General features: G+C 37.2%; 1 protein-coding gene across 3 annotated transcripts; it reads right to left on the reverse strand.

Moving 5' to 3' along the window:
* Positions 1–2485: 2485 nt before the first annotated feature.
* On the reverse strand, positions 2486–19325 carry C1H21orf91 (chromosome 1 C21orf91 homolog). 3 transcript variants are annotated; one of them, XM_031612519.2, is made up of 5 exons: positions 19179–19325; positions 18695–18824; positions 6933–7466; positions 4011–4073; positions 2486–3542 (listed from the first exon to the last, which is right to left on the reverse strand). In XM_031612519.2, exons 2-5 carry the CDS (start codon positions 18816–18818, stop codon positions 3382–3384), a joined length of 882 nt encoding a protein of 293 aa, XP_031468379.1. In that variant the 5' UTR covers positions 18819–18824; positions 19179–19325; the 3' UTR covers positions 2486–3381. The 3 variants fall into 3 exon arrangements, with proteins under 3 accessions (XP_031468379.1, XP_031468380.1, XP_031468377.1); XM_031612520.2 differs by having other exon boundaries at positions 19188–19314; XM_031612517.2 differs by having other exon boundaries at positions 19132–19275.

Here is a 19325-nt window from a genome sequence, read left to right on the forward strand (position 1 = left end):
AGGAAAAGGGGAGAAAATAGCAACATTTTTATAATACAGTTATTGAACTGTTCCCAATCTCCCTCCAATAAAAACAAAACAAAACAAAACAAAAAAACATTAAAAAAAAAGATACCAAAACAAAACAGAACAAACAGGAAGAATCTACATGAACATAATAGATTAAGCTCTTAAATGGATCCAACTCTGCAGTCTGAGCTTTTACACTCATATGGATCTCGTTTTGATCAAGCAAGACTCCTTGTGAAATTAATTACTGTCTGAGAGCTTTACATCCAGCTCTGTTCTCACTGTTGGGGTCTCCAAGCACTGCAGTATAAAGAAAGTAACAATAGGATTTAATATTAAGTTTAGGAGAATATTTTTATTGGTAACATATAGCTTTGCGAAAAGCAAAAATTACCCTCCCCACACAAAGAAAACTAGGATTCTTTCTGTCCTTTACCACCAGCAATTAAAAAAAACCCACAGCAATAAACAAACAACAAAAAACAGAAAAGCAGTAGCAATTCTGTGTTTTAGAGAGCACTTCATGAAGATCACTGCTTCACCAGTTTCTGGACAGTTCTTGGTTGTATTTTCAATGAGCAATAGTTTGCAATACAAAGAAAAACTACTAAATTTCAAGCTGCTAAGACTTTCATATTGGCTTTTGTTTGATAGGTGTTCATTGCCTCAACTCTCTTGCAAACACTTTTCTCCTCCCACGAAAAGCTTATTTACCAGTCACTCAAAACACATCTTGCATCGGAATACCCATAGGGTCAACATTACATATACAGAAACAGCTCAAATTTGAGGTATGATTTACTCTATAGATTTCTCAGCAAAAGTCAGGGAAGGCAAGAGGAAAGAAACCCCATGCATGTGACGGTGTTTTCTTATAGCACGTTGGTTTAGTGGTTGGCAACCCTGCCTATGGCAGGAAAGCTGGAACTAGATGTTCTTTAAGGTCCCTTCCAACCCAAGCCATTCTATGATTTTGAAGCCAAGCATCCGAGAGCACAAGCACATCTATCTCCTTAAACTCCTGATATACAAAGACATACAACAGCAGCTCCAGTTCTGAGCTGCCAGACAGCTGGGGAACATGCTGACCCCTCTGCACTCTAAGCATTTTCCTCAGAACATAAGCAGCAGCAGCAATACAGTTAGATTTTAAGAACATAAGCTAGGACTGTGCTTTCTTCCTGACTCAAAATCGGATCAAGGGCAAAGCATTAAAAAAATTGTGTTCCTATGGCTTATGTGCTCTATAAGTTGTCCTTAATGATAACCTACCTTAAAAACAGAACAACTCTCCTCACCTTGCTTGTATCAAAATCTAATCTACAAAAATACAGTGCATAGAAAGGTATTAGGTAGGATGCCTTAAATGTAGATGCTATACTTCTAATTCCCACAGAGGCAAGGACAAGAGCAGAAATACAACCTAATTCTTTCAGAACATCTCACTATCCAGTTAAATGAAATTCCTCATCAATCTAATCAGATAGCTGGGACTTCTAGATGCAATCTACAATAGGCTGAATTATGATCATTTTCATGGACGTAAGCAATGATGGCATTTCTCCACTCACCTTATATTATGCACTGGGATAAGCTCTCTAAACACTGAGATAGGCTCCCCAGGGGGGTGGTTGAGTCACCATCCCTGGATGTGTTTAAAAACCGTTTGGATGCGGTGCTCACAGACATGATTTAGTGGAGGGTTGTTAGTTAGGGTAGTATGGTTAGGTTGTGGTTGGACTGGATGATCTCTAAGGTCTTTTCCAACCTGAGCAGTTCTATGATCCTATGATTTGCAGTTATTTTCATATTGGATTAATATCCACACTTATATTTATTAATACATCTTCTGACAGCCAAAATCAGGGATTACCTTCTGCACATTTACTTATACACCCACTTGTACTTGCAAGCAATACAACACTATCACTATTTTCCCTTCCTAAACACCACAAAATATCCAGAGACAGATGAGCTCAAGTCCTGGTCCTGCACACTTTCACACCGCTCAGAATGCCTTTTAACAACTGCATTCTGATAGATAAATACATAAATATCTGTTCTACATGGTTCAGATGTCAGGTAGGATGATGGAAAAACTGAACTTAAGCTAATTTGCAGTTTTACTTTAAAACCAAACTTAAATCTTTCCTCTTGCTAGTCATTCTGCGTAACTTTCACTTTTTATCTGAAATAATTAAAAAAACAGAGAGCACACAGATGAACTTTAGGGAGAATAAAGTTTCTCCCACCACCCCTTACTTTTCCAGTGCAAAGCTGTCATTTTCAGTTACGTAAATGCAGCTCTACAGTTATTTCAATAAACATTAACTAGAACTTTTCAATATGATTGACCAATACAAGTTCTCAAAAAAGCAGACTATTCTGTTTTACAATGTGTCATTACTGGTGTTCTGATTCTGAAATACAAACATCACAGATACAAATTCATGAAAATAAAAAGTCACGAGAGTAATGCAGTATTACAAATTTATTTAATTTCTTGAAGTCATCTTTTTCAGCATTGAAAATTTCACACATACAAAACAACTTCTATGCATTAAATCCTAAGTATGGATTGTATTATGAAGTGCTGTGCTTTTCTTTTTTTTTTTAAACCTCTCATGAAACAAATTTTTCAGTTACAAATTTGATAAAAATAGGTGATGCACCACCACTTTTTTTTTTTTTTTAAAGAAGTGAAATTCATCTCTTTGGGAAATAAGGTTTGAGTTCGCTTTTTTTTTTTTCTCTTAAACATTGTATCATGAAAGATACAGACCTGAAAAAGGATAAACAATCATACACAAGGCATAAACTTTACACAGAGTAGTTTAGACATTTTATAAAGAGATTTGGAAAAGTATCTAAAATAGCATTATTTAGTACAAAATCTCAATAAAAATATTGCTCATAATAAATAAGACATGAGTTTCATTAATACTGTTCTCCTGTTAAAGCTCTCTTTGATGTAACATGATCAAATCTGATCAAAACTCAGTTTTTTATTCCTCCTCTGTATGAAGTAGGCAGATTTACTTCTGTATGGAATGGGCAGGTTCAGGTCGTTCTTTGTTAGAAACAATTTTATTATCAACAGAACACAAAATTTGGTTCAAGGTTCATGCATCATTATGGGCAAAAACAAACCCAGGATGGGAATAAACCCCATTATAATAGGTTTAAATACCTACAATATTTGTGTGTTTTCTTAAAACCGAAGTGGCTGAAGACTTTATATGGATTAGGAATGCAAAGAGCAAGCTGCCTGAGTTTCCTCAAAAGCTTCTAAATATCTGTGCAGCTGTATTTAATGGTTATCAAAGCCACCAGGGAAAGTAAGCTCTACAGGGGATATGAGCTGTATCCCCATCATATGGGGACATTTGATTTCATTCCCGCGCGTCCCATTTGTAGACATGGCAATTTGGAGCAGTTCTTCAGCAGCTGCTCTATAGCAATATGACGGACATTCAGTTCTGAAGCCAGTGAGTCCTTTTCTTGGACTTGTTGCGTCAGTTCCTCAAATACATCTGCAAGAACATTAATTATTAGGTTAATGCATTTGGTCGCTGTACTTTTATTACAGAGTTAAGAAGCAATGGTGAACATAAATATCTGTGCCTTCTTAATAATGAAGTGAGCTCACACACTAGAACAAGCTTCAGCACAGCCTGGTATATGCACTGTATATTAAACAGAATCACCAGTTATGTTTTAGGGGACCTGAGCCAAGGTGGATCAGTTTGTAACTTGAAACGAAGCTGAATCCAGTTAAAAAAATTAAAGAAAACGCACATTATGTGCAAGTTTGTGTCACTCAAGAAGGTTACATAATAGAAGCACTGAAGTTTCTCGCATGTGGAACAAGGTGCAAAGAGATTTTAGTTCAAAATTTAGCTGACAGTAAAGCCTTCACTTTTTTTTTTTTTTTTTTAATAGAAGATTCTTTATTACAAAGCAGTACAAAACCAAAACAAAGAGTACTGAAAATTTCTCACCCTGGATTTGCTTGAGCAGTTTTTCAGTCAGCTGCTTTAACTCTCCAGGAGTCATTGCATTCACTGTAACAATAAAATCAGTTATCACTTCTACAAAAATAACACGAACACCTCTAAACAGATTGCCTTTTTGTCTTCTTTTTTTTTTTTTTTTTTTTTAATTTGCAACCTAATAATCAATTGTTGCATGACAGTAAATCAGAGGCAGCACTGTTCATTAATACATTCTAGAAAACTTGAAAAGTGTCTCCTGACATTGACATAGATTTCAATTCCATAGGAAAGTCCTTTCCTCAATGTCGAATCAAGCACTCAAAATAGAAATGCCCAGAATCAGAATTGTTTGTAGACTGCCTGCCCCCTTTTAACACTTCTATGAGAACTTCTGACAGCATAACATGTTTTCCACACTCTGACCCCTGCAAATACATCTGTTCAGCTGATGTCAAGCAGCCAATACTGAAGCAAGTCCTGCTATTTTATTTATTTTATTTATTTTGAAGTCCATAGGAAATCCCTCCTGGACAGAATTTTCAGCGCATAACTACATTGATTGCCTAGAAAGTTCTGTGTTTTTGGCATACAGAAATAATGTCTCCATAATATAGAAATCCATAACATAGAAATAATGTTTCCACAGAGTAACTCAGTGACAGCTGATGAAGAAAAACCTCAGTTTGATGCAAGCAAAGACCAACATATAAAAGGCTTACTTCTCATCTTCCTGAATTAGAGAACTAAAAGATCCTCTGCATCATTCATAAGCCCCCTCTTACATCTCACTTTACAAGCACACACTGCTTATCTTCAGAGAAAATGTGTATTAAACCTCAATGCAGAGAATTCTGGAAGTCTTCTATGCAGATCTGAGTCAACAGTAGTGAATAGGGAAGCACTGTCCTCAACCCAGATGATGTGGGAAGAGTTTGGTGCCACTTCTGTTGTGTGATGAACTGGACAGAATGGCAGAAACTGATGACAGTGATCACCAGGACACTGGTTACAGGACACTGAAACAGACTTTAATACCTTGTAAACCCTTCAGCCTCCCACCCCAAATAGTGCAGCCTGGCAAAACAATGTCACATGGAGACTAAGGAAAAAGAAACATGCTGCAGTAACAACTTTTGCTCAGGGATTTCTGAATGCAAGAAGTTTTTATGTTGTTAAACTTTGTTCTGATGAGGCTGACTTTTACTTACCCCAAAGACTGTTCTATTTCCCTATGGTTTCTCTTCCAACCTTTCTCACATCTTGCAGTTATGGGGCATTAACTTTATGTTGCTATTGTCAAATTAAAGATGTCATAGCAACTACAAGAGCCAATTTGTTGTTACTCAAGACATAAGGCCACTTATGGAAGTCTTAGGGAAGCAGATCCACTAGCCTCCACTGACAGCCAACTACAGTAGTACTCCTTTCAGCTATCAATAGAAATTCCTCTCTCACATCTTACTATCCTTTAAAAGTTAAGACTTCTTAAGTTCCATGAAAACCCTGATAAGATGTAATATGTTAATCAATAGCTTAATAAATAAATCCATAAGTAAAAACACAAGAAATCTTCTTCTTCCTACACCCATCCTTAAGAAGTTACTTTCTACTTCACTGTTTTCATTAACATTTCATCAGCTATAGCAAGTAGGTAGGTTCACACATTACCCTTGTGTGTATATCAGGACACATTAGCCCTTATCAGTGTGTATATGAGGATATATCAGTTATGTTGCCTAATTTTGGTATAGATAGCCTGACTAGACTTTTCTCTAAACTTTAGGTAAGCACCAGTCTTCAAATGAGCATCATTCAAGGCAGAAGAGCTAAATACTGCAAAAAGATTACTTATATTATAAAGCAAAAATGTCTTAATAATGCATTATGTAGTCATAATAAATAGGGAAAAGAAAAATAAATCTGCTATCATGCTTAAAAAAGCTTTATATTCCCGTGTCTTGAAATCAGAGAGATAAATTCCAAGTGACTAAATGCAGTTAGATAATTCCATAAACCAGGTCAAGCTTTCATAATTCCTCTGTTAACTTCTGCCCTGATGTATTTAATCCCAATTTACGACTCCAGAAGACAGGTGGTCAAACAGCACAACACATCTGTTTTGATTTATGGCTTTAAGACTACTAATTCATTACAAATGCAATATGAAACATCATGCAGCAGTTAAAATCTTCTTGTAAATAATGAAGAATAACCAAACTCTGCAAGGATGAGTTTTGTTAGTTCATTAAAAATAGGAATCTAAAGAAACTGAACCCAATTTTTTTTTTTTTTTTTTTTTTTTTTACAGCATCTCCTTTTCTCACTCTTCTGATATTCTGAGTTCTACCGTTGCCTTCTTTTCCTGTTACCTAATTTTTCCACTGAACTTTTTATGATCTTTTTCATCTCTCTCATATCTTTTGAAATTCAGAAGCACTTTCCAACTACTTTCTGAAGACTTTTCTAGAGAAAATAACAGGAAAATTAATTTTCTGCTGCTTTCAACGTCACCACAGTTACCACAAGAATCACCAGGTCTACTCTACAGTGTTTGAGATGATATGGCAGCATGAGAGCCTTCAGAGTCCGCTGCTATTGCAACATTTAACTCTGTATGTTGCTTCACAGATTTGCTCTGTTACTTCACCTTTAATTTCTTCTACTGTTTAGAGTGTCTCTGTGCAAAAGTTAACTCAAGATACCTGACACACTGATTTCAGTTTAGTAATTGGCACAATTACTTCCCTCCTCCCCCCATCTGCTTAGCTGTGCAGTCACCTTATTCACAGATTTTACAGAGACTCCAAACCGTTAAAAGCTGCATTTCAGGCTGTTAATTAACGCCCTGTGGGAACACTAAGTGATCAACAGATATTTCAGAGGATGCCCCTTGCTTGCTATGTTGCATTTAGATAGCAATACACTTACATTCCTCCCTGCTGTAATGAGGATGCCTTCTGTGAACACTGGTGAGAGAATCAGTTTCAGCTTTTTCAGTTTTCTGGGCTTGGCTGCGATTGGACCACAAGACACTGCTGCAACAGAACGTAGCACCTGCTTCTTGTAACATACCAAGTCTGAAATCAGTGGGTTCGCTTTGTTCTAACAGACTTTGTGAGCAGTTTGAGATGCTTCCAGAATTTCCATCTATCCATTTTGCAGAGTATCTAGGTACTGGAGAGTCAAACTGTGGGAGCAATTTTCTATCAGTCTGATGTCTCAAGTTAAAAAGCGGGTGTTGGGATGTTTTTGAGCTTTCAGTATCGGAGTCTATATCCTTGTTTTGTGCATACTGTATGATCCAGTTAATTTTTTTGCTCAAGATACTTTTTACTTCTGCATATGGGCTTCTAGAGAGCTTTGAACGTGGGCAGTCCTGATTTGCAATTAAATGGAATTTTTCAAAGCAGTCTCTGTGTCCCCTTAAAGATCTTGTATGTAGAAGATCTGACTTTGGTACTCCTGCAAAGACACAATAAAAAAAACTTTAATTACTGTATATTCAGAATTTTTTTTTTCAAGTCTCTTCTTGTAATTAACCAAGAAAATAAACTGTTAACTGATGCGTTCATATTAATAGTCTAATCACTGAAGTAAAGCAGGATATGTGATAGTCTGAAATGATCTAAAATTCTACTCGTCTCAAATCTATCACACACAAAGTATTTTGCACACAGTAATCTCTAGTGCAGGAATTATAGATTACCTCCACATGCCTCTCATGCAATAACAGAGGTGAAGCAAGCTGCCAACTCTGTATACATATTACACGAAAGCTATACATAAAGCTATAAAGACATATAATCTGTCCTAAATGATTCCAACTACATATCAGACATTTCTTTGGAACAATACTGAAGAACATTCTGATAACAGTCACTTGTGCCCCCATCTTCCACACATAATGCTTTAAGCCATCTGTTTGGATATTGCAGTGTGCAAGTTTGTATCATTCGAGGGGTCAAACAATGTAGACTTCAGTCATAGTTTATTATTTCGCATTACTATAAGCCTGTAGCTGAGCTAGAGAAATTTGTTCTAACACTGCCAACACTTGCCAACATGAAATCATCTGAAATCATCCTGAAATTAATTTTGTGTAAGATGGTTACTTGTTCTCTTTGATTGTCCTCTCTTAAAGATTACTCAAATAGCCACAGCAGGTAACCTACTCACACATCAAAGAAATTAATAGTGATTAACATGTTAAAAAGGAACACAATCTATGAAGACTGACAGTCAATAAGTGAAGATGGCATGAGAAATAACTATTTCATAAAGTAAATAGCACTCCAGTACCAAATTATTTTCTGCAGCTTCAGCAGATAACTTATTCAGACTCACTACACAGTAGATTCAAAACCCAAGTCTAGAATACTGAGCAGTTAGACTTTTATCTCAATCAAATAAGCTACTTGGGAGATTCCCAAAATTAACAAAAAAATTAAAATCTGTAACACAAGTTCCTGATTACAGACAATCAAAAACTAGCCTGTGAACTGCTGGCTGAAAATGCTCAATGCCTGCTGAAGTCAAAATATTTATAATCAACATATGAAAATATAATTTGATCTTTTAAGCTGGGTGAGCTGCCACCATTTTACTCCTTAACACATAAAAAAGCTACACAGAAGTGAAAACCTTGAAATGCAACAAGATATGATAAATGATTTTAAAGAGAAATTAATGAAAAGCTACTCATTACAACAAATTTTACATTACACCTTAAATTCTTGTTATGAACTAAAAGCCCATCCCATCCCAAACAATTAAAAAATGATAACTTGTGTTAAGTTTGTATGAGTGCACATACAATTTATGGGGCAAAATAACAATACTGAAAAACAATGCTTTATCCTCAGCAGCAGAGGATAAAGATGAAGTCATGAGAACAGACACTCCTGCTATCCAGGAACTAAATATTAAAATGAACCCTAACCAGAGATAGCTTTTAAGAAAGAAATACAAAGACAGATGTCCTCTTCATGGGGATTAAACCAAGATTCTTACCCAGCACCTCAAAATATCTTTCAATTCCCTCCAGCAAATAAACGTCTACTAACTTAAGGTCGACATGGTCTGTCTGCTTGCAATGGCTATTTCCCCCTCTCTGTCTCCACAGAGACATTAAAAGCAAACAAAAACAAAGCATTCATTTCTAGTGCAAACAAGAAAGACATTTGGCTTCATGGCTTACTAGAATAATTCAAATATAACAAGTCTGCTTAACTGACCTAATATCATGTAAACTCTGAAATCTCTAATCCATAAAGGAACAATACTGTCAATTAAAGTTGTATCTTCGCAACATTTCCAAGCCTATAAAAACTAAGACTAATCCTTTTCAATGCTATCTGTTTTACCCTTTTTTTTCCTCCTTGTAAATTTCTTCTCCTTTTTGAAATTAAAGAAAACTTGAATAGACTGGCTGGAAAAAAAAGACCACAGCCTTGTGCAATTTCCCATACAGTAACTCTGAGGAGTTCACTTAACAATTTCATATAAGTTTAAAAAATGAAGCCACTATCTTCTGATGACAGGACAGGCCAAATACTTAAGATCTGGCAAAAAGGAGGAGAGGAAACTTGAGTTAGCACAGTTAGCAAGGTTTGGGATACAGTTTTGCACTGTGTTCTGGCTTTTCACAGGTACTGCCACATGCAATACTTCTGGGACATCAGTCTTCTCCCGACTCAAAACTAATAATAAATAAAATAATCAAACACAATCACCAAATTTTTACTTCTTTCCACTCTTCCCTGCATCTTTGCCAGCCCTGCAAAACTGGTGTAAGGACTGCCACAGTTTCTATTAAAAATAGAAACACAGAACCATGGAAATTCAATGAAAGATTCCTAAAGCTAGTTCAACAGAAATGGCCTCCTGCAGTTAGGTCCCCTATCTGACATGTTTGAAGAAGCAGGTCAGACTACACTCCCTCATCTATACATTCTATCACTTCTGAGGCAATTACACAAACCACCTGCACAAGTGACAGAATGCTGCAGCTTCACTAAAAATAATGCTAATTAAAAAATTGATTAAAAAAGAATTGAATATCACATTAAGGGTAACACGCCATTTGTCCAGAAAAAAGTTCTCATCTTCATTAAAGAACAATATTTATGAAGTTCCCTAAAATGCTTTTATAGTTTAATTTTTGGACATAAAGATCTACACAGGTTAAACAGTAAATATATGAAAATAAATTAGGAAAGGCTAGTAATTGATTCCACTGGGATATACTACGGTATCTTATTTTATTAAGCAGCAGAAAGACAACAAACAGGAAATAGAAGTACAATGAACAAATATTCTAAAATAAAATGCTGAAGAGTTCAGAAGATAAAGGAAGAGAACTGCAGTCTGGATTACACGCTGACAAACCTGAGAAAATTCTATTTGAACGTATAGCAAATCCTAGGGTAGAAATGCAGTTGGATAAGAAGACGCACATCAGGTTCTAGGCTTCACACATTTAATCTTCACTGTAGATGTTAAACACTCATCTATTTCTGCGAATCTGAGATTCAGCAAGATAGAATACTACCGTATGAATAAAAACAACAGAAAAAAAATCCAAACAAACAAAATCCTGAGGTCACTGAAAATCTCAGCATTATTTACTAGTTGAAGCATATTCTAGACATGAGCTCTTCTTTCCCAGAGAGTATAAGACTACACAAAGCAGAAAAAGCACAAGAATCAGTCATACAGAAGAAGAGAAAGTGCACAATGGATTTATAAGGGCCCATCTGATTTTCATGTCTTAGTCATGAGCTTAAAGTAATTGAACATTTTTTCCTACTGATAAGGTTATCTTTCAGAAGAGTTCTAAGTATTGTTAACTTTCCCACTCCACAGGCATACAGCTCAAAGAAATAAATCTATTTTATCAGATTTCAGTAATAACCATTGCTAATTTCAGGCGCACCTGTTACAGAAGGAAAAAAAGCTTACTTCAAAACGTTACTATTTATCAGCCACAGAATATTAGCCACGTTGTCACTATTTCTGAAGAATGAACAAATTATTATAGAACACAGGTACAAGAATAGAACTCCAATCCCACACCAAAATGTATAACCAATCTCCTCTCTTGTTGCACTGGAATAACTAAACAGGTCCATCCAGGTACTCTTCAAAACAATAAGAAAAAGAAATCATCCAAAATTGGTTTAAAAGATGCCTTCAGACTAGCACAACTGCTTAGGCTTTTACATTTTGATTTAGTCTTAGAGAAGAAGTTACTTTATTCAACACAAAAACAAAGTAAGACCTCCGTACTTTGCAACAAGCAATACCATAGTTTGGAAGTACAGTTACTGCCTATCAGTTTTGTGAATTTTCACAGGATTTCAGCTCTGTCTCAACTCTCCTATTTGCTAAAATTCATCTCAATCTTTTTAGCTTTTGGCTGGTCTTTCAGGTTAGCACACACACAGAATCATCAATTTTTTTTTTTTTTAATATTTATTTTTTTGCCATATTGTAGGAACATGTACGTTTGTCTTGTCTTACTTTCCAAGAATAGGATTAGAAACTATGTTCAAGTATGTTCTGTCATTCAGACTTGTTTCATCAGAGAAAGAACAAAATACTCAAAAACTCAACAATTACAGAGCAGGAAAGTTTTACCTAAGGCCTAAGAGTGCGTGTGTGTTGGGGGAGAAAGGGGGGTGGTACATCTAGAAGACCATATCTAAGTAGTCCAAGACAGATGCCATCAGGAAACAAGATTATGCAATAGATGACAATTCAAATGAACAAGCTTCAGAGGCAGATGCCAAACCTCAAGACAAACAATAAAAGAATGTGCTTACCACCAATTTCTGACTCCAATAACCTGTGAAATATGAGTATTATATATCACCTTTCTCAGCAGTACTCTTTGTACGCTCAGCACTTCCAAGAACAGAAGAGAGTATGGTAAGAACTGAAGAGATCAGCGTTCAGGCCAAAAACTGAGTACTTTGCTTTGTACGCTAAGCAAGAAAGAAACTCTCCCTCCACGCCACTGTAATTCTCAACACTGAGTTCTAACCCACTCCTGCAAAATAATTTTGTAAAGAAATCTGTAATCAAACAATGTATGAGACAGCATACATTTTTCTAATTTCCAGCCATTCTTAAGAGTAAGCTTAGCAGAGAAGAGGGAGAACTAGGTGTGTGATCAAGTTCCATGAATTCTAGGTTATTTGTACTAGAAAATAAATCAGTTTGCAAGTTTTCTTTTGAAGTGACGAAGTCTACAAAGACTTATTCTGTCCTTGCAAACAGCGCATCTAGAACAATGATGTGACTAACTATGCATAACTCTTCTTCATAATAAGATACAGCATGAAATTGAAATGTTTGCTCATATTTATAAACAAGGCTAGCTAGAACAATAGATTGATTTGGAGATAACTATAATAAACAAGTTCAATTCAGGAAGAATGCTCTTGAACAGAGAGACTACTTCACATTTCTTCACAAATGTATTCATTTAAAAAGATCAATTTATCTTCCTGTGCTTGTTGCTGTGTTTGTAAATACTCCTTAGTCAGTCTTGCAGCTCCATGTTAAAGAAAAGCCTGCATTCCATTCTTAGCAATTTATAATGCGATGCTGGGAACAAATTGATTTTGCAGCAGTGAACAGCCTTAGCCCGAACAGTTGAAGAAGAAAAACAAACAAATAAAAAACCCCACACAATTTAAGATGGAATTAATTAAAATGAACATGGATAGTTCTAGACAAAGCTAATTGTTTCAAGTCTTTAATACTGCTTAACTAAAGCCACATTAAAATCTCTTTAAAGAATTTACAAATTCTTCTTGGTAAGATTTATACCTGACCATAGGTAAAGGAAAACTGCAAAATGCTAGTGGCCATCATACATACAAATTCCATAATTTTATGAAGTACGTATGGTTATTAAGGGTAGCAAAATAAGAAGAAATGCACTTCATAACATAGATTTGTACAGTTCTGGTAAAGTCAATGAAGTGGATGACTGAATTATAACACCTTTAGTTTTTGCTGGTCAGACACTGCCTCCACAGCCACTGAAAAATGTGGTTCAGGCACAATCCACAATCCTAAAAAGTTACCTCTAGAAATATTTCTGATGAGCACGTACACCTTCTCCTGTAATCCTGTAAGCAAGAAAGAGGTTGTGAAGAGTTTCAGTCTGTGGCTGCCTACTTTAAGAGCTCTGGCTTCAACTATGAACTTCTGAAACATTCCATTTACTGCTCTCCTCAACTGTCCTCCTTGCCTGCACACAGTACTACTCTTGAAATGCTGATGCTTAAGCAGCCTCTAAACAACTGCATCTCCATTCAAAACACTAAGATCAGACAAGCTCAGTTTTGATTTGTCTTGTGTGCAGGGCTAGGACCTGCAGCACAGAAGGAAATGCTTCGAGACATTACATGTTCACGTCTATCCACTAGTCAGATCATTCAGACTGCTAAAAGAAGAGGGTTCTTACCCCAAGACCTCTTCAAAATACATTAAATAAAACCAGCCCATGACTACCTGTGACAGCATGTCACCCTCACATCTAAATGATTAGGGGTGGAGGAAAACTGTTATTCTTAGTTGCACAACTCTGCCAACACTGAGAATTGTGATCATTAGAGACTTATCTCCAACATATCTGCGTGACAAGATTTAAAGCCAAGTGCTACTTTCTAAGTGTATTCATGCAATTTCACTGCAGAATTAAAACTTACTATTTACTAGATTAGCTGGAAGGAAAAATGCCAGTGGTATTCATTCATTAACTTCCAAAACAAAACAAATGGTAGATATTATCTTGTTTGCAAATTAGAATTCTCTCTTCACTTTCGTTTGATAAAGCCAGCGCATTTCATACATCAGGTGGGGACAAAAAACCTCCTACCAGATTTCTATCAGCTTGCTTATACTTTACCATATAGCAAACATATCCCATATAAGATAAAACATAGATCCAATCAGTCTTTCAACAAATTTCTGAAATTCATGCTTTCTAGAAAAAATTTTACTGCTGTAGTAGATGAACCAATTAATCCTGCTGAAAACTTCATTACAGGAACCACCATGTTAGATGTGTCTCACATTTCCTTAGGAAAGACTAGTCAGATCACCTAGAAAAGAACAAAAGCCATGAGACAGCATTTCTGTGTTCTGGATAACACCAGGTAAGTAGGATTAACTGTTCAAGTCACTTGCTTACATGTACGAACTTCCCTAGCTTAAAAAATTCAAAAATATAGTTTCAGAACAAGCCATACAGCTCAACTTACTCAGCAATACTTATATGGCACTTCATGGATTAAGAATACCATCCCCAAATGTGTTTGGACTTGAATTCATAGTTAAGAGGTTTACTGGAAGCTGCAGCTAGTTCTACAAGTCCATTCAAGTTTGCAGAAATGAGTCATACCCCTGGACAGCAAGTACTACCTTAACACAAGATTTTATCTGTCTGCCCCAAAGGACAATGATGAAAGTTTGTAGCTTTTGTTGCCAGAATAATGCATTTCAGTTCCTGTTATTAATATTGAGGGGGGGGGGAAATAAAAAAGGATGTGTAATACTTTGGAAGAGAATGAAAGTAGAACAGTTACCAATCTTTTCAACTACACTTTACCATCTATTTCATTTCAGTGAGATATTCTTCTGAAAAGAATAAAAGGAAAAAAGTGAAACTATTAAGAATGAAATCCCATTTTTCAAATATGAAAACAGAGAAAACAGAATAAGGATATTATACAAGACCTTACAGACCTTAGCAAAAAAAAAAAAAAAAAAAAAGGAAAACAAGGAAAACAGAAAGGAAAACAAAACAAAAAAAAACCAAACAACCAAGACATTAATTTATAGCATCTTTGTCTCAACCTTGAGACTGGGATGCACTAAAACTTATGATGAAATTCCCTAAAATACTGAGTCTATCTGCCCTTCATGGAAGGGAAATGGAAATGTAACTATATTTAACATTAATCAGCACAACTACTGGGTTATCTATTCCCCCATCCCACCTTTCACATTAGAAGGCCTGCAATCCAGGTTTAGGTTTCAACTTTCAACATTTACCATTCAGCCGCTGTTCAATTCTAAACAGAAGCAGAAGCAAGTGATCAATTAACAGCACCAGTCAAGCAAATCCGTAAGTAAAAATCAGTTCTATCAGATCTTCCCACATACTACACACTGCTGATTTTCAGAAAACTAACACACTTTAAGACAGTTTTGCATTAAGATATGCCACAGCATAAAAACAGGGTAAGATAAACATGCCATCTATGACAAATAATAAAAACTGAACTGTGAATATTACAAGTTTTAAAACCATAAATGAAAAGGCTCCTGAGAAAAAACTAGCCTCCAACTAACATACACTGCCTTATTTCCTGACTTACACAATTGTTACACGTGAATTTAAAACACTTCCTGTTTCAGTCACAGATTACTAACACTGCACCTACTCAAAACCAAGACAGTACACAACAATCTCCATCCACTTTGCTTACAGAAGGCATACAAAAGGCCAATGTCAAATCCCAGCAGATCTGTAGTACCCATATACTCTAAATCCTACCTAGGATTTTAAAACAAAGTGCTGTTATTTCAGCTTTGCATTTCATATTTAAGTACTTTAAAACTTCACACATCACGTTAACAACAAAACGTGTTAAATCACCCGATTTCACTTAGCTTAGTCCACTCAGCTTCCTCAAACGAATCCTCAAAGCAGCTAAGCAGACAGTGAAAGCATGACAGACAAGAATACTGTCCTTCTGTCCATCCACATTTAGACTGAAGATCAGCAAAAGCACTGCTAGCCTCTCCTCTGCCTTAATTTCTCCCTGTTCCTCAAGAAAAGTTGACAACATAATAGGAGAAAGTTTAAAAGTTGCATCTTGGCTTCTTGTTTATTGTGTATGCCCATTTGCCCTTTTCTTCTTGTTTTGCTACCAAAAAAGTTCCCTTCCAGGAAGCTTTCAGAGAAATGGGCCCTATTATCCACAAATACCACTCCTGAATAAATTCAGTGATAGACAGCAGAGCTGAACTCCAAGCTGCACTCAAACCAGTTGTTTTCGTGACTTAACAAAAACACTGAGAAGAACCACCCTGTCTTAAGCCACCTTTTTTCTCTTCCATTTAAGCATTAGAAGTCTAGTATTCAATATGACAGAGACAATATTTCTGATTAAAAACAAAGGTTTTATGACAGCATAAACATTTTTCTTGTTCAGAAATTCAGCAATTATCTAGCTAAGGCAGACAAAGCTTTCTGTACAGGAGTCTTCTGTATAAAATGACTGGAAAAAGAACTTGAATATTTATTTCAATCATGCACCGTTATCAATCTATTGTCCAAACAAAGCTATATAAAAACAAACAGCAGCTGAGGCCCATAACAAGGCAGGAAGATGTGTGTTGAGTCATTAAAGATTTGGGGTGTTCCCTGTTTTACTTGGCTCTAATTATTCATCCTCCTTAACTGATCTAGAACATTACCATCGACACAAACTTTGACAACTGCTGAATTCACAGATGTGAAGACACACAGATTCACTAATACTCATATATAATGTGCAGTTAGCTGTGACTTTTGTACAATAGTTTTTCTACAGTTTTCTGTACAATAAGTTTTGTTTATGTACCTTTGAGGATGTCTGCTTTGGGCAGCTTGAACTTTAAGCTAGCTCATTTTCATGTGCCTGGATTTACAACTGACTGAGCTCTGAGGTAAGTGATGGTGGCAGGAATGAAATCAGTGAAAAAATCCTGTTTCCATTAAAGCATTAGAATACTATGCCATTTAAAACAAGGAAATTGGGAAAACTGCTTCCAGAATTTCATATGTGAAAGTTGCCACAGGCTGCTGCAAACAGTGGAATACGTAAGCATCCTGCAAGATGCTTAGTTGCAACTATGTCGCAGAGGGAGAAGGTAGGTGTGCACATCAACACTAAAACGGAGCAATCCTTCAGTGCAGCCCTAACTGTTGCACGAATATCTATAACATCCTATTTCACTTAAAATAATAATTGAACAAAATGAGAGTTGTGATGTGTTTTAATTGCTTGGATTTTTAAATATGATTTTAAAGTAGAAGAAACTATCAGCAAAAACGACCCATACTTGTACGTCTAGGATAGTACATTTACAGAGTTTACTTAACTTTGATTCTGAGCAACAAGTAGTTATACGAGGTCTGTTAAAATGCAAGTGGCAAGTTGATAAGAAAACATCCAGTATAATAAACTGAGTTAGTGAATTATCCATTCAATTCCCTATCCAGAACTGTTACAAAATTACTGTTCTATATATATATATATATAAATCATAGTCTGTATCATAGGATAACACAGGAGATGAAAGCAACAGATATGCCAGAAGTAGGGGGAATATGGTATAGAATATGGTAAAGAATCAGCTTACACATTGGATCAGCTGAAAATTCTTATAGAGACAAATTTTAAAGTCATTTACAGAGACAGTGCTCCACTGCCTATAAAAGTAACATCTTATCAAAATAGGGCACAGAAGACAGAATGATCAGAAAATGATAAAAAGAATATTTTTTATTTTGCAATGATCAAGATATTAACACTGTAATATTGCTATGCAAAAGGAAAAAAAAAAAAAAAAAGCCATAATGGCCTTATGTTCCTGAGATTCAGAACAAACAACATGACCACCGGGCACAATGCTCATAGATCACAGCACAGTCCCATCAGAGTTGGGTGTAAGAAGTTTCAATGTACTCACATACATCAGACAAACTGAATCTTACTCTCACCAAAAAACAGAAACATTCATGAAACAGCTTGAAAGTCAATCGCCCTCAGCAGTTTAGATTAGCCTAGGTGGTCACATGCCTGCAGCATTGGCAAATACCACTTTCTGTAAGTGGAATACCCAAAAATCAAGTAACGGTGCTTATGTTTAAGAAAAAACCATAAGAGCTTACTTGATTTAAAAATGGGAAATCTCTAATGTACTAAAAGTAACAAGATGAATTCATTCAATAAACAAGGCTTCAAGTTGTAAAACTGTACAGAAAAACATTTTACTGAACCTATGTAATTTTGGAGGTCAGAAACAATGCTTACAAGGCCAGCCTTTTAAAAATGGCAAAAACTCTTACTTCACAGTTCATAAACCACAGGGAAGTGCTTTAGCAGTGGGTTGGACCAGATGATCTCTGGAGGTCCCTCCCAACCCCTACAGTTCTGCGATTCCATATGACACTTTAACATGCTGTGATGATGAATCTGGTTTTATCACGTTGCACGTATCATCTTATGAAAGCACACAACCAAACCTCTGATAATTTCTATCACACACTCATCTGATTCCAAGAAAATCATGCGATAAGATTCGCAGCTGAACTGAGTTCCATCTGTAGTTCCCCTACCACTGACTGAAGTGCCGAGCGAAGGCCGAGCGCACGGTGCTTTCCACCTGAACTGACGCCAGAGGTCTGCGGAAGCTGCTGAAACCTGATCACATCTTTGCAAGTGTTATTTTAGAAAGCCTCAAAAACCTACTGTTACCAGGAAGGAACTTAATTTGGTCAGTAAGAAAACTTCTCGCGCACAACTTTCCGAAGCTCTGCGGGAGCTTTTCAACGAGCTCCGTCTGCACCCAGCTCCACACACCAGGGCAGTGGCACAACGGGAGCCCCTTTAACACTGTACCTTCGATGTTCAGCTCGAAGCAGATGTGGCAGAACGAGAGCGTCTCCTTCTCGGTGCCCAGCTTGCAGACGCTGCACACGTTGTCATCGTCCAGGTCGATGTTGACGAACTGCTCCTCGTTCATCGTGCTCTGAAAAAGGAGGAAACAAGGCGCAAGACTGTTACTCCAAGCACCCCGGCAATATACTGCTCCCCCAAGCCCAGCAGCGTGTAGGGCAGGACCGTTCCGTCCCGGCCAAGTTTCCTTCTCAGAACACGAGAGGCGGCGCGGCGGGCGGCGGCCACATCGCACGGTGCTCCCAGAGCCCCGGCGGAACGAGCCCCTCTCACCGCCCCCCCGACCCGCTCACCCCTCCCTCCTTCTTCGCAGCCCCGTCCCGTCCTTCTGCCCGAGCTCCTCGCGCCCTCCCCGTGCCCAACACATCGCCGCCACCGACCCCCAAGCCGCAGCTGCCGCCGCACCGTCCCCCTTCCCAACGCGCACCACTCGCACCGCCAACCGCCCCGCGCCGCACTCCACTATTGTTCGCCGGAGAGCGCAGCCGGAGCTCGGCGCCAGCACCGCCCTCCGCTTCCGGCCGAAACCACGGCCCCGGCGGGACGGGGGGGAAGAGTAGGGGCTGCGCCGGGC

This window comes from Phasianus colchicus, chromosome 1 (assembly GCF_987193195.1).
Source record: "Phasianus colchicus chromosome 1, bPhaCol1.hap1.1, whole genome shotgun sequence".
Lineage (NCBI taxonomy): Eukaryota > Metazoa > Chordata > Aves > Galliformes > Phasianidae > Phasianus > Phasianus colchicus.